The sequence below is a fragment of the Capra hircus genome, chromosome 21 (genome assembly GCF_001704415.2).
Source record: "Capra hircus breed San Clemente chromosome 21, ASM170441v1, whole genome shotgun sequence".
Lineage (NCBI taxonomy): Eukaryota > Metazoa > Chordata > Mammalia > Artiodactyla > Bovidae > Capra > Capra hircus.
This window is the reverse complement of record NC_030828.1, coordinates 13,853,868-13,870,029: the sequence shown is the minus strand read 5'-3', so window position 1 is coordinate 13,870,029 and position 16,162 is coordinate 13,853,868. Positions and strand designations below refer to the sequence as shown.

General features: G+C 51.1%; 1 protein-coding gene across 1 annotated transcript in view; it reads left to right on the top strand.

Moving 5' to 3' along the window:
- ST8SIA2 (ST8 alpha-N-acetyl-neuraminide alpha-2,8-sialyltransferase 2) overlaps positions 4,743–16,162 on the top strand; it is a 79,837-nt gene continuing 68,417 nt past the window's right edge. The window contains exon 1 of the mRNA XM_005694935.3: positions 4,743–6,015. Within this exon, the coding sequence (XP_005694992.1) occupies positions 5,918–6,015 (98 nt within the window). The 5' untranslated portion in view covers positions 4,743–5,917. The remainder of the gene's footprint in view (positions 6,016–16,162) is intronic.

Below are 16,162 nucleotides of genomic sequence, written 5' to 3'. Positions count from 1 at the left end.
CGACTCAGGCCATAGTTGGCTTACAATGCTCTCTTAGTTTCCGGTGTACCACAAAGTGACTCGGTTATACACGGATTCACTCATTTTTAGATTCTTTTCTCATACAGGTTATCACCGAGTACTGAGTCGAGTTCTCTGTGCTATACAGCAGATCCTTATACATTATACATAGTAGTATATATTATATATAGTGTGTGTATATTCATCCCAAGCTCCTGATTTGCCCTCTTCCCACGTGTTTCCCTTTGGTAAAAGTGTTTTGTTTTTTTTTTCAATATCATCAAGTCTATTTCTATTTTGTAAATAAGTTCATTTGTATCATTTTCCAGAATTAGACTCCACACATGAGAAATATCATTTATTTATCTTTCTCTGACTTACTTCACTTTAAGCATGACAATCTCTAGCTCCCTCCATGTTGCTGCAAAAGGCATTATTTCATTCTTTTTTATGATTGGGTAATATTCCATTGTATATATGTGCCATATTTTCTTTGGGTTTCCTACTGGTGGGAGTGTAAAGAACCCACATGCCAGGGCAGGAGACAGAAGAGATGGGGGTTGGATCCCTGAGTCAGGAAGATCCCCTGGAGGTGGGCACAGTCACCCAAACCATTTTCACCTGGAGAATCTCGCGGACAGAGTAGCCTGGTGGGCTATGTTCCCTAGGGTGGAACGACTGAAGTGACTTAGCACACGAACACACCGTATGGTCTTACCCGCTCCTCCGCGGATGGGCATTCAGGTCGTTGCCATGTCTTAGTTGTCATGAATTCTGCTGTAAGGAACATCGGCGGGCACGTATCTTTTCAGATTCGGTTGTTAGTTTTATCTAGTTAGGAAATCATTTGCTTATTTCACAGGAATACATTGTCAAGAATTTAAGCCAGAGATGGTTTATGATAAGTAAATTTTATGATTCCTAGCCCCTAAATGTTTATAATATAATTTCAACATTTTGTCAGTAGTTGAATGGTTACAGATTTCTACACTGAAAGTCAGTCACCCAAAGCTTAAATGTTCCATTTCATTTTCTTCCAGTATTAAAAGCTGCTAAAAATTTTGATACATGAGTTCTCTCGTCTTTCGTATAAGACAAAATCACCCTCAATACCATTTGAAGGATTAGAAAATTCCTAACAAAAATGAACCATTTCCCTACTTTCTGCTAGCATCTCCAGTTCCCTGGGGAGCAGTTCCCAAGGCCCTTGCAAGATCTCCTGCTGATAATCCCAGAAACAGTTAGAGCAATTGCCTGGACACATTTCCTCCCTTAGACTAATGTACAATGTTGCCATTTACAAAAGCTACAAGTGAAATGCAAATATACCCCCTTTACTTTGTCTTGTTGTTGTGGTTGTGTGTGTGCACTCAGTGGTGTCCAACACTTTGTGAACCCACCGGACTGTAGCCCGCCAGGCTCCTCTGTCTCGTCCATTGTCTGTTCTCACTATAATATTCCAGCTCTATACACACACACACACACACACAACACCCCTACCTCACTCTGCCTCAGGTATAGCTGTTCACAGCTTCTGCTTCAGAGATGACGAAGTCAGATCATTACCACCTGGCAGATTCTTTTTTTTTTTTTTTTCACTTTATTTTACTTTACAATACTGCATTGGTTTTGGCATACATTGACATGAATCCGCCACGGCTGTACGTGAGCTCCCAAACATGAACCCCCCTCCCACCTCCCACCCCACATCATCCCTCCGGATCATCCCCGTGCACCAGCCCCAAGCATCCTGCATCCTGCATTGAACATAGACTGGCAATTCATTTCTTACATGATAGTATATATGTTTCAATGCCACCTGGCAGATTCTTAACACTCTAAACTGCTTTCAGAGAGTTCAAAGCAGCTGGGTACCAGGTCAGAGTTTTGAATGGGAAAATTATCATATATCACTGAGTTATAAAAATAAGTTTGGATTGACTGAAAGGCCTACACTCTTCCATGTGGAAAGATGAAAATTGAGATTTATGATTATGGTGTTTCTACTGATGAAGAGTGTGCAGGGAGTGAAGATAAATTTGTTCCTTTTATCTTGACATCCCAGAACTAAGGGGATACGGCAAGAATCAAAGGCAATGCAGGCTTACAAATCCATTTAGTAATGCCCGGGTGCTAGAGGGGCCCTTGGCAATCATATCCCAGAAGTTGCTGAGGCTCAGGGGAGGTGGACTGAATTAAAAGTTCCTCTCTGCTGGGTGAATCATCATGGCAGTTTCGCTCTTTTGAGCCTTAGATTCTTCAAATGTAGAAGGTAGGGACCCATGTGAAATGACTGCCAAGATTTCTGAGAACCTGAGAAGCAGTTCTGGTGAAAGTTTACATACATACCTTGGGGGGGGGAGGGGTTAGTTAAATGTGTAAACGGTACTCACAGTTTTGGATTTCCCTGAATTTCAGTTCTGGGTGCCAGGTCCCACTCCTGGTCCCCGAAAGGGGAGCCAAGCCCTTAGCTAGTGTCAGGATGAGAAGGGGCTGTCCCATGACTGGGTATAACTCTGTCCGACCCCTCTGGGGCTCTGCTTCCTGCTTCTCTTTTCCTCCTATTAAATATTCCTGGGGACCTGATGAGGTGCCTGAATAGCTAATAGATTTGATATGCATGAGTGGTCAGTCATTCAATCCCTTTGTGACCCCATGGACTGTAGGTCACCAGGCTCCTCTATCGATGGAATTTTCCAGACAAGAATACTGGAGTGGGTTGCCATTTCCTACTGCAGGGGATCTTCCCGACCCAGAGGTCAAACCCCTATCTCTTGCATTTTCTGCACTGGCAGGTGGATTCTTTACCTCTGGGCCTCCTGGGAAGCCCAAGAGACACTATTAATTTGAGCTAAAATGTTACTGGTTGGTAATGACTTTTGACTTGCTGCCACTCCCATAAACTCCTATATTTTAACCCAAACCGTTCAATGACTTAGCTTAAAGTCATGATTACTTTGGGACCTTCTAGTTTCTCCGACAAACCAAGGCAGGAAAAAGTAACGTGTAAACAGAGCGTTCAGAAAGAAAAGAGGCTAGCGCCAAGCATGTGCCCACTCACAGTTTACCCAGCACCAGCAGACTTGACAATTCCTATCCAATCATTCTTTCTCTTCCAGATCCCAGGAACACACTCAGTTTTCAGAGAGAGCTGCAAGGGGCAGTGAATGTACACAGACCACTGTAAAAGCAGCTGGTTCATGAGGATTCAAACCCAAGTGCTTAGGGACAGCATCCCAAGATCAACTATCATAAGGGTTCCCTGCAGCTCTCCGAGTGAAAGCCCATCTCAATGACTCTCGGTGCAAACTCCCTGTTACAAAGCTAGTGCTACTTCCCAGCAGATATACTTGAAGAATGCTGCTCTGTGGGACTGGTTACAAGATTTCTCTATAAGAGAGCAGTGTCCAAACTGTCTGGCACCAAGAACCGGTTTTGTGGAAGACAGTTTTTCCAAGGACAGGGCAGCAGGGGTGGGGGGGTGGTTTCAGGATGATTCAAGTGTATAGCATTTATTATGTGCTTTATTTCTATTATTATTGCATCAGTTCCACCTCAGATCATCAGGCATTAGATCCCGGAGGCCGGGAACCCCTGCTATAAGGGATGGAACAGTTCGCCAAGTTTCTGTTCCTCCTGGCCATTTATAATGACTCCTCAAGTGAGTCCAAAAAAGGAAGCTTCTGATGCTGGAATGATAACACAGGTCACCTAATAGAAAATGGAAATAGACTGTCCTAGCAGTGCTTATAACAGTGGGTTTACCTGAACTGGGATGAATTAAGGATGGTAGCAACCTCTCCATGATGTTCAGCACAGTAAGAATGTAGTTGGTAGAGAAGCAGAGAGTAAAGGCCAGCCAGTTTCTTCTTGCTTTGGCAGGGAGAGGGCTGATCCCATTGATCAATTGTAAGCCATTTAAGAGACCATAGCTATATTGCAGCTCACATCCCCGGTGTATGCGTGCTAAGTTGCTTCAGTCATGTCTGACTCTTTGCGACCCCATGGACTGTAGCCTGCCAGACTCCTCTGTCCATGGGATTCTCCAGTAAGAATACTGGAGCGGGTCGCCATGCCCTTCTCCAAGGGATCTTCCCCACCCAGGGATGGATCCTGCCTCTCTGTAGTCTCCATTACTACAAATGTGCAGGTCTGTCTTCCTCCTGAACCGTGAACCACTAGAGGGCAGAAAACGTGTGCCTCTTTGTAGGCCATCTCTAGCTCCTAGCACAGAGCCTGGCACAGAGTAGGTGTTCAGTAAATATTCCCAAGTGATGGAGTGAATGGGGGAATGATTGAAACATGAAGCAGCATAGCAGTTGCCTCCCGTCCTGCCTGCTCCTCTTCCAACATCCGAACCATTTATCTCTGAAAAAACAAGGTTAAATGATATCAAATACAACTCCAACACCCAAGGAGGCAGAAGGACTCAGCACAGCCAGTGCTTTGGAGGAGAAATCATAAAGGTCAATTCGTACCACCCCAGGGCTCCTCCGAAGGGGCTCGCTGCAGTCACCTCTGCTCCAAGCCCCTCTGGGACCTCGCTCCGTGTGGGGGAGCCGAGCTGCCTCTCCCATTCATTCTCCAGTGCTTTCCAGAGAGGCCCTTGCATGTAACCTCCCTTTGCTAGCCAGCTGATCATTTCTGGGAAGTTTTCTGATTTCAGGATTGTTTACAATTAGCACAAGAAGAAGAAAAGTTGGGTAATTATCTAATTCCTGTAAAACTTAATGGGGCCCTTCCCACCCCAGGCTAATGGGTGATGCAAAATGTAATTTGAGTTACGCTGTCTAATGCTGGGGAAGTGTAAACTATTCAGCGGGAGAGGGGAGTATTAACCCTCGTGTGAGGCAAATTTTCTAGCAGACATTTAGATCAAGGTAGGATCCGCCCCCCACCCCGGGGGGTATTGATTTTGCCAGAAGAGGGCAAGAGCTGGGAAGATGAAACCCAGCTCAGAACTAGCACCCGGACGGCCCAGGCAGGGTGAGAGCTGTGTCTGCCGCTGTGGACAGAGGAGCCACTCCGGCAGGAATCGGGCTTCTAGCCAAGGCTCCAATAAAGGAACTCAGCGAGCCCTCTCTGGACCCAGTCTCCTTGGGTCTGTCAATGGCGACCAAGAGGACCGCCTTGCGGGGCTGATCTCTCTCGGGGGTGGGGGACGAGCACCTAGCCCACAAATTGCAATCAGCGTCCCCGCCGAAGTTGGCCTGTCTCGGATGTCTTCTCCCCTCCCCTTCCCCCACCACCCCTCCTAATTCGTCAACTGCTGAAACATCTGCCTGGCTGAAACCAGCTCCTCGCCGCGCGTCGGGGGCTGTTCCCAGGTGTTGGTCTTTGTGTGGAAAAACTTTGCGAGAAACCGAGGGCGCTGGACAAAGATTGAGAGAGGGAGGGCGTTTGCCAGGCGACGGGGCACGCCGAGCGGTGCGCGCTCTTCCCTGGGGCTCCGCTCGGTACCCGGACGCACGCGGTGCCCTGAGCCCAGCCTCCCTAAGCGGGGAGTGGCTGGCTCCGGCCACATTCCAGCGCCCTCGGGAGCGAAAAGAAGGCAGGCGGGAGAAGCAAAGGCCGGAGGCTGGACACTGGAGTTGCCTAGAGTGGGAGGAGGAGAGCAGGGGCGCGGAGCGAAGCTGTCAAACTGCGCGCTGAGCCCCGCGCGGGGCGGGGGAAGGGAGGGGAGGGGAGTGGAGAGGAGGGGCGGACGCGAGCTGAGAGCGAGCGAGCGAGCGGGCTCGCCGCGCCTGAGCAACCCTTGTCTGCTGCCGCCGCCGCCGCCGCCGCCGCTGGCCCGGACTCGCCCGGAGCGCAGCGTGTCTGCCCGGCTGCGCGCCGAGGCTCGGGCGCCTGCCGCTGCGCCCCCCAGCTCCAGCTCTTCTCGCCGGCCCGCGCGGGTCCCGGTGGGCGCGAACCCACCATGCAGCTGCAGTTCCGGAGCTGGATGCTGGCTGCGCTCACGCTGCTCGTGGTCTTCCTCATCTTCGCAGACATCTCGGAGATCGAAGAAGAAATCGGGTAAATAAATAGCTGCGCCGGGGCCCGCGCCGAGCCCGGGCGGGATTTCTTCCACACCCCTGCACTCTGTATCCACCCTTGCACCCGCTTTGTTTGCGCGCCGCGCCCCCCTATCACTCGGCAGGAGAGGTGGGGAATGATTTGGACCCGGGGCGGCGGTGCCGGGGGCCCGGGACTGTCTGCGCAGCGGAGGGCGGGGGCGCGGCTGCCGCGGGAAGTGCCCGGGCCGGGAGGACTGGCAGCCGCCAGCTGGCCCACGTAGGGAAGCTGACTCGCCCACCCTGCCTCCCTTCCTTGGCCTGTCCGCGCGCGTTGTCGCTGGGGTCGAGGGAGGGCCCCGGGGAGTGTCTGGGGCGGGCGGAGAGGCCGAGAGTGGAGGAGGTTGGAGTTTCTTTGTCTCCGGCTCGGCCGCTTTCTCGCCTTAGCAAAGTGGGCAGGGGGCGCGCGGGGATCTCTGTGCTGGGGGAGGGGATCCCCGGGGCCAGGGCGAAGGGCGGGGGCTCTCCGCGGGCTCCCGGGAAGGCGAGGATCCCCAGGACACCCAGATGGGCACACGCGCCTCCCGCCTGCCCGGGAGCCTTGCACCGGGGCGGGCCGGTAGCAGCGCGCAGGGGTTAGCTGACACCCTTCCCCACCCTCACCTGGTTTTGGACGTTCAGCTGATTCCGCCGCGCCCCCTGCTCCCTCGGGTTCTTCTGCTCTCTGGGCGCGGAGACGGAGACCTCTGGGCAAAGTCTGTACCGCCCCCCGCGTGTCCTGGCTGGGATTTGGGGCGGGGTTGGGGCGAGGGGTTCCCAGGCACACGGTCTAGCCCTCGCTTTTCTCCCAGTCCCTCTAAGGGCGGGACCACGAGCCCCAGTCCTGGCACAGGACTTCGAGGAGTGCGCACTCGCGGCGCGGGACGCACCCGCTGTGGGTCCGGGAGGCTGAGGCTCGCGCCCCGCCCCGCGGCCGCCCGCACGCTGGCCAGCCCTTTTCCACAAAGAACCTCCACCCCGTGGTGGGCAAGTGTGGGGAAGGGGCTATCCAGGGTTCTGAGAGGCCCTTTGGAGAGCCTCCTGGCCCAGGGCAGAGAGAAAGTGAGGTCACAGAGTGGGCAGAAAGAGTGCCCTTCCTCCGTGGGGCTAGCTTCGGGCAGGCTCCCTCCCGCTGGTCCCGCGCCGCGCGCGCCCCTCCATTGTCCCGCTGGGTATTTCATTCACTCTCGGCGATAGTTGAGGGTCGGCTGAGCCGACAGGTTCCTCCGAAGGGAAATGCCAGCCCTGGCCCCGAATGCCAAGGCACTAAGGTCTGAAACCCGGGCCGGGCTCCGCTGCCTGTTCGCGCCTTTGCTCCTCGCCCCTGCCCGGGTTGGGAACCCCAGAATTTCTTCTGGGAACTCCACTGCTCTCTTCCTCTCCCTCCTCCTCCTCCTCGATTTCTCCAAGAGCTCAGAAAACTTTCACAAATACTGTTCACGTAATACACGACAGGCTCCGACGCGGAGATAAGAGAAACACTCCTTTCCATAGCTGTTCGTCTCAAAACTGTGGATCGGCAAGGAAATCCGGCAGGACAAGTTTTGGGGTGACGGAGAACGCGGTGGGGAGGGCCTTCCTCTCGGCTCCCCCCGACACACACACACCCCCATTCTTCCCCAAGATGTGGGCTCTGCCTGGCCCAGGCCACTTGCTGACCTTGACCTGCGAGGGAAGGAACAGCGACTGCCCATTGTGCTAGGAAAACTTAAGAGCTGGGCGCTGTCAGGCCTTGCTCGCCTGTCCATCCACTGAACTTTTACCGAATTTTCTTCTAGAGGCCAGTGACTTTTTAATTTTTAAAACGCAATCAGGAAATCACTTTGCATATAATGCTGCGCTTTCCTGCCAAATACCTTGTAAACCCACTCCCCACCTTAGGTTTTTCAATAGGGTATCCAGAAATAAGCTCCAGGATGGGAGTTAAGAGGGGCATTTGCCATACGCTTAAAAGCCAGGGCTCCTCTGCTGTGGGTGTGTTTCCTTAGATCTGTTTCATTGGGGCTGGGGAAGGGGCACATTCCTGCTTGGGCCCACTGTGGGGAAAATTGTCAAACAAGTCAAATGTGTTACCTCCTGTGGCACTACCTGCCCCACCCCGAAGCTCCGGTGCCCCTGTCCTCAGGCTGACCCCTGACTTCCTCCCCCTCAGCCCTCCTCCAGGGCCACCCCCAGTCTGCCCCACACATGGTTCACTCATCTGGAATCTGCCATGACTCGGGGAGGAAGAACATGGAGCAGAGGACTGGAATCCAAGCTTACAAGCCAAGTTGCAAGCTCAGTCACTTATTTAATCCTTGGGAGCACCCCAACTTTGGACAGCCAGCGGGGGCTCAGTGCAGTAAGTGCCGTGGCACAGTAGCCAGTGAGGGGCGCCAGGCATCGACTCCTGTCTTCCTCAACCTATGCCCTGCCTTCCCGGGAGAGCTGGAATCAAACTTCAGACCCTGGGGCTATGGCGCCAATCCTGCCTACCCTTCCCCAACTTTATGTTGACCTGTGCTCCAGAAGATTGCAAATCACCTGCCAGTGCTGGTCCCTGGGAGAAAATAGGGGTTCTGTTAAAGGATGACTGTTTCTGGAAGACAATGGTAGGACCTTGTGATCTGTTAAGAAGGGAGGAAGGGAAAAAAAATCTCTTTTTGGAGTAAATTTTCCAAGGATTAACAAATGAGAAGTAAAAGAGGAAAGACGATTTCATGTGTGTTATCTAGAAGAACAAAACTGAGGTACATTTTTGCTAAGCTCTTGATTCCTTTTAGTATTAAGCCTTTTGATGTGGTGTTCTCAGAAGTTCTGTCCTGCCCAAGGAATCGTCTAAGGGATTGTGAAGGGCACGGCTTTCTTCCAGGGGCTGCTTCCCTAGAGACACGTCTCTTGCTAAGTAATGATTTTCACAGTTCCATTTCTAACTTACTTGCTTGTGGAAGTGCCTCCCTGCAGTTGAATGGGAAAAGAAAATATAAAAAGATGGGTTCTTTGCAAAGGTTTCAAAGAGTGAATTCAAATTCTCAATCAGAGATTGGGTGAAACTTTAGTAAAAGCTCCCATCAACTCATGCAGCACCCCCAAATTTTAGAGTCCACTGGACAAAGTCATAAGCCAAACTTTTTCTGATCATCCCCTGAGCTTTAGTCTTGAGTGTAACCTTCAAGAGAGAGTTGTGAGCATGGCTGTCCTGCCCACCATGGTGGGCTCAGAAGCTGACACAAAGAAGGCATTCAGTAGGCATCTGTTGGATAAATATCCCCCTGGGGTCTGGCCCAGTGATGGACATGCACGGCATCCTTAGGGAACTAACAACTCACAGTCTTGGAACAAGAAGGGCGTGCAGGGCTCCGCCTAAAAAACCTCCTCTCTTTTTGTATTTGGGGTAAATTTGACCCAGAGAAGTAGCATCACTTATCCAAGATTACACCCTGGCTGGTTAAGGACAGAGCAAGCCTGCTCGTTGGAGCTGGTCTCCTCACTTTTAAACCCATGCCCCAGTCCCCAAGTGAGTTCTCTAGTCATAAAAGAATAACAGAACTCTGGACAAACAGGATGTGCACACATGCTAAGTCGCTTCAGTCGTGTCTGACTCTTTCCAACCCCAGATACTGTAGCCCACCCGGCTCTTCTGTCCATGGAGTTCTCCAGGCAAGAATACTGGAGTGGGTTGCCATGCCCTCCTCCAGGGGATCTTCCCGATGAACCCATGTCTCTTGATGTCTCCTGCGCTGGCAGGCGGGTTCTTTACCACTGGTGCCACCTGGGAAGCCCCAAAGAGGATGTAGCCAGTAGTAATAATAATAGAAAGCATGGCAATGGCAAAGATGAAGACAATGATGGTCATTAACGTTTATTGATTTATTGAGTGCTTGAAGCAAGAGCTATTCCAAGGTTTTGTAGATGTTAACACATGTCATCCTTGCGGAAACCCAGTGGTCCCCTACTAAGTGGCCCCAAGAGCTACTATTTGTTGAGCACAAATAGTGCCAGACACCGTACTTACTGGTTTAAAGCACTAGTTCAGGGGACTTCCCTGTCGATTCAGTGGTTAAGACTCTGTGCTTCCACTGTAGAGGGTGAAGGTTTGATCCCTGGTTGGGGAACTAAGATCTCACATGCCCCCAGGATTATTTTTGGCATGATAAGATCAAAAAATAAATTTAAAAAATGAAGTCAGTAAATGACTTTTAAAATAAATAAATGAAGCGCTAGTTTACTCGGTCCTCACCACACTTCTTGGAACCAGCTAGGTACTGTGGCTACCTTTAGGTCATCAGTGAAGACATTGACGCTCTGAAAGACGGTATAACTCGCTCATGATAAAGCCAGTGACCCTAATTCTATGAGAAGCCAAAGTCCCTGTCTTGATTGACACCCTAGACTGCCCTTTCTCTGAATTCTTTGCCCTCTGTAGTAGCATTACAGAATAGGTCTCAGATCTGGGCTTCCTGACTCATTCCCCTGTTTTCCAAAGGCCCAGTTTCCCTAAGGATGTGGTCTGACTTAGTAGTAACCACCCGCACACCAGCAGTTTAGAATGAGGGCAGGTGAGTGATGAAGACTGAGAAGGACTTGGGGCTCGTCTCCCAAAAGTGCCCCCGGTCCGGTCAGGTTCAGTGTGGCACTGTCCCCTGGTTAGCAGACAAGTCCGCTGGCCATGGGCTTGAGCCTCCCAGACTCTCGGGTGGGGCCTGGGACTAGAGCTTCTGAAGGAGGGAAAACTCCCATTCCATTGCAACTCTGATTCCGATGTCAGTTGAATGAACCTTCCTCACTTCTGCACACCATGCAATTGAGCATCCAGGCTCCTGGACTAGGGCTGACAGTAAAGATGCTTAACAACTGGTCCCTCTGGGGCTCCACCCTCATAGAACGGACATCTGATTGGTCAGAACTGATGCCGTCTAGAACATCATGGCCAGGGTCCTGGTGCACCCCAGGCAGACATCAGACGCTGTCTGGGAAGGTAATGAATGAACCAGCTCTGATCATCAAACCCGTGAGCTGGCAACTACTGCCATCAGCCAAGGATGAGTGAGGTGCACCTTTTGGTGGATGAGTCCAGGTGGGGATGAAAGGAAATGACTTTGGACAGTTGCAGTCCAGGCACTCCGTAAGAAACACACATACCTGTACAAGACGAGGCAACGTTTTTTATTTTTTTAAAGCCCAATCTTCGCCCCAATCCTTGTGTACTTCGCTCAAGTATAAACATGATTGGAGGATAAAATAGGACAGAAAGAAAGTCTGGTTTTTAACTGACTTGCTCCAAGTCCTTCTTGCCAACTGTTCCTAGCATCAAATTTAAATTGTAAATAGATATCCTTCTTAGAAACCAATTCGCCACTCAGGGCCTCTTTCCCCTTGTAAAGCAGGGTTGCTAGGTCTTAAAATTGCTTAGGTTTTACAAATTGGGGACGTTGTAGATTACAAATTATAAATACTTCTCAGAGAGGGTGGGATTCTATAAAGGCTCCCATTGCTTCTAGTGTGGCATACGAGATAATACGTGATCTGGCCCCTGCCTCTCTCCTCAGTCGCCCTGGGCTCCAGCCATGCTGCATTGCTCACAGTTCAGTGGAACGTACCATGACTTCAGGCAAGTGTGCCTTTGCACGCGCACTTACTGCTTTCTGGAACAACCTTCTTGCACACACTGTTCTTCCCGACCCCACCCCATCCATCCTGCCTTCTTCTGACTCCTCCTTTAAGGCTCAGAGCTAGTATCACCTCCTCTGCAAAGCATTACCAGACCCCAGACCTTCCTTGGACAGTCTGGTGTAGCTGCTCCTCCTCTGTATACCCTTAGCATCCCAGTATCCTATGGAGATGGACTCAGTGATTATGTTTTTCCCCCTTCTCCCGGCCCCTGGTGATAAGTATTGTCATTTGATTGCTAAGTCATGTCCAACTCTTTGCACCCCCTTGGACAGTAGCCCGCCAGGCTCCTCTGCCCTTGGGATTCTCCAGGCAAGACTACTGGAGTGGGTTGCCATGCCCTCCTCCAGGGGATCTTCTCGACTCAGGGATCGAATCTGCATCTCATCGAACCTGCATCTCTTGCGTCTCCTGCATTGGCAGGCAGAGTCTTTACCACAGAGCCACCTGGTGATAAGTATATGGTTTAGTAAATAGAGCCCATAAAGTATTTTTAGAATGAACAAACTTGGGCCTCAGTTCAGTTCAGTTGCTCAGTCATGTCCAACTCTTTGTGACCCCATGGACTCTAGCCCACCAGGCTCCTCTGTTCATGGAATTCTCCAACCAAGAATACTGGAGTGGGTTGCCATGCCCTCCTCCAGGGGACTGTCCTGACCCAGGGGTCAAACCCACATCTCCTGCGCTGCAGGCAGAGTCTGCCATGGAGCCACCTGCTGATAAGTATATGGTTTAGTAAATGGAGCCCGTAAACTATTTTTGGAATGAACAAACTTGGGCCTCAGTTCAGAGTTGCTCAGTCATTTCCAACTCTTTGCGACCCCATGGACTGCAACACACCAGGCTTTCCAGTCCATCACCAACTCCCGGAACTTGCTCAAACTCACGTCCATCCAGTCGGTGACACCATCCAACCGTCTCCTCCTCTGTCGTCCCCTTCTCCTCCTGCCTTCAGTCTTTCCCAGCATCAGGGTCTTTTCCAATGAGTCAGTTCTTTGCATCACGTGGCCAAAATATTGGCGCTTCAGCTTCAGTATCAGTCCTTCCAATGGATATTTAGGACTGATTTCCTTTACAATTGACTGGTCTCGGGCCAAGCACATGGCAAATATAAGCATTCACCCTTCTGCTCCCAAAGGCCTGTGTGTGTTAGTTGCTTAGTGGTGTCTGACTCTTTGACACGCCATGGACTGTAGCCCGCCAGGCTCCTCTATCCATGGAATTCTCCAGGCAAGAATATTGGAGTGGGTTGCTGTATCCTACTCCAGGGGATCTTTGCGACCCCAGGGATTGAATCTAGGTCTCCTGCATTGCAGACGAATTCTTTGCCGTCTCAGCCACCAGGGAAGCCCTCCCCACCAAAGGTCTACACAATTGTAAAGCAGCTAAACACCCTCCACTTGCTCAGAAAGCCCCTTGCTTTTCACTACATGTGTATCCAACACGGAGGTTGCTGCCCAGTTGAGGGCTTTTGCCATCTCAGATGTTGGGGAGCAGGCCACGGGAATGAAAGGGACTTTCTAGTTTGTAAGAGAGGGGGACCCAGTGCTAAGGCTCCTGCTGCCAGTTCAGATAACAAAGCAAAGATGTGGAGCTCCACTTCCAAGACCCTGTCCAGTTCTTTTTCTCCAGAGAGCTCTTCCTAGCTCTGCCACTGCCTATAATGCCAGCGCCCCCACCATCCTCCTCTTGCCTGGAAAGGAAGTGCACGCTCTGTCCATCTTTATCACCTTAAGAGCCTCCACACTGGCAGTGAGAGCAGGCTTAACTTGAGGCCAGCTGTTTCCTTCCAAGGGCTGGTCCCTGGAAAGGATGCCGAACAGAAAGGATGTGCTGTGTGTTTGAAACGTTGAGGGAGAAAGAAATAAGAGGTCAGATCGATGCATTGTTGTTCAGTCGCCAAGCTGCATACAGCTCTTCGCAACCCCATGGACTGTAGGACACCAGGCTTCCCTGTCCCTCACCACCTCCTGGAGTTTGCCCAAGTTCATGGCCATTGATTGATATGCATCATCTCAAAGATTTTCTCTATGAAGCACCTTTAAGTGGTGTTTTGATAAACACTGGTCAAACCAGGGAATCATGATGGATCGGCCAAGACTTCTAAGCAGCTGCGAGGACCCTCCGTGGGGTTCAGGAGCCTGGCACTTTTCAGCTGCCTCAAGCAAAAATGACTTCATAAGGCAGGTGGAAGGATATAGTGAAGAGAGTTGCGGGGGCGGTGCCCTTCCCTGGTGAAACAGTGGTTAGGTATCCCCCTGCCAATGCCGGGGATATGGGTTTGATCCCTGCTCAGGGAAGATCTCACATTCTGCGGGGCCAACTAAGCCCATGTGCCACAACTTTTGAAGTCTGTGCTCTGCAACCAGAGAAGCCGCTGCAATGAGAAGCCCATGCACCCTGGCTAGAGAGTAGCCCAACTTGGCGCAACTAGAGAAGAGCCTGCACGGCACACAGCCAGTAAATAAATACAAAGAATAACAGGGATGGGCAGAAACGCCAGTGGGGGCGGCGGGAGGGGAGTTGGTCAGGAGGCAGCCTCCCACGAGGAGATGGGCACAGATCCATGTCTCCAGGAGAAGCCCCAGGGTGAGACCCTGGGGTGCCATGTGCAAGCAGGAAGCCACCCCCAGTGTCTGAGTGACTGCTGGTCTGGGGCTTGTCCTTAAGTGTTGAGATTAGTCACTCTGCTGGGCGGCAGCTGGGCTGGTTTTAAATTCTCCCCGGTCTCCTGCAATTCGTCACTTGGCTAGGAAACTGCCCAGTGTCCTGACGGGACCTGTTTGTCCCAGCATTTTCTTAGCTTCAGCTGTCGCAGACTTTGCAGTGGCAAAGGGAACTGCTCCAGAGGTGTCTGTATTCCGTGGTGGCAGGGAGTGGCTCCTCCTGGACACTTCTAGCACTTGGAATCCTGGTTGGCTGCTGCTGGAAGCCCCGAGTCCCTGTGCGGGTGTGTGTTTGAGTTCCGAAATTGCTCTTTGAGAAAGAAGCTCTCTGCTCTTTCACAGAGGTCTCCAGCACTTGGCTAGCATTATTGCAGGAGCACGGAGGCACACAGCTCTGGTTCCTGGTCCCCTTTCAAGGCTCAGGGCTACAGTTTCTCCTCGCCTCTTAGTTGATGGTGGGAGGCTGAAATGACCCTGAGGTCAGCGGTTCCCAATGCTGATCTGCAGATGGGTGGTGACACAGAAGGAAAGGAAAGAGAAGATAAGAGATACATTGTAGCCATGACGATTCTGTTAGTTTCACATTTTCAACCTGTCATTTTCTGAGAACTCTTCTATTTTCTGAGATGATTTTCTTTTGGGTGTTGATGTCCTTTCTTTCCTGAAAGAGGGTGATGGTAGATAGTAGTGTTACATTTTTCCTAAACTTAGCACCAACCTTTTTTTTTTTGGTTGGGTGCAGTAGGGGATCTTAGTTCCCCACCCAGGGATCGAACACACGCCCCCTGTGCTGGAAACATGGTATCTTAACCGAGGGACCATCCCGGAAGTCCCTCAGCCCCAATTTTTTTGGAAATGTTATTGATGGCTGAAATCTATAGTCTGGGATCTGAGTTTACCTTGAAGAGTAAACAGAGGGCATTGCTTCCAGAAACAGGGGCTCACTCCTCACACATCTTTTCTCAGAGGAGGCTGATGGCAGCAAAGAATAACAACGGTCTTTTATTATTATTATTATTATTTTTGGCGTATCTGTTGTGTGCATATGACAGCCTAAGCACCTTAGCTCTGTTCGCACCTGTAATATTCCCAACAGTCCTATAAGGTCCGTGTTGTTATTAGCTCTGTTAAACAGACGCGCAGCCTGAGGCACAGAACAGTTAAGCAACTTGACCAGAGTCACACAGCCAGTCAGTGGCAGAGCTGGGATGTGCACCCAGGTTCCAGGAAATCAGAACGACCTATAACTGATGTATGAAGTGACATCCAATGAGGGAAATATGCATGCTCGTTCCCCCAAAGGATAAAGCTGGGACAGAGAGAGGTCTGCAGGAAAGAGAGAAACCCAGGGAACAGCCACACTCGAGGAGAGCTCCGGAGACAAGACGCTAGAGGCGGGGCTGTAATGGAATATGGCAGCCCAGGAGATGGAGGCAATTCAGGGTGGCCAGCTCCACGGCATCTTGTTTTGGATGGTGCTCCCCACGCCGCTTTCCTCCTTCCCTCTCTCCCAGCCCCCTCTTTGCCCCCACCAGGTCTCATCAGAGTGGCTGTGGAGCATGTTTGTTTGATCAATTCACTATAGGAGACACACACACACACACACACACACACACACACACACACACTGAGGAAGAGAAAAAACAACACAAATGATTAAAGCCTGGAATAATTTTTTTTCTGGGGAAAGACAGAAGGGCTAGGGTGGTCAGCTTCCCGGATCCTGGCAAGGAAGAAAGGAAGCAGGTGGGGAGGAGACTTCTGCAGGGAGGTTGTGGGGCCCAGGGAGCCTCTTTCCTAGGGGCTGATATTGTA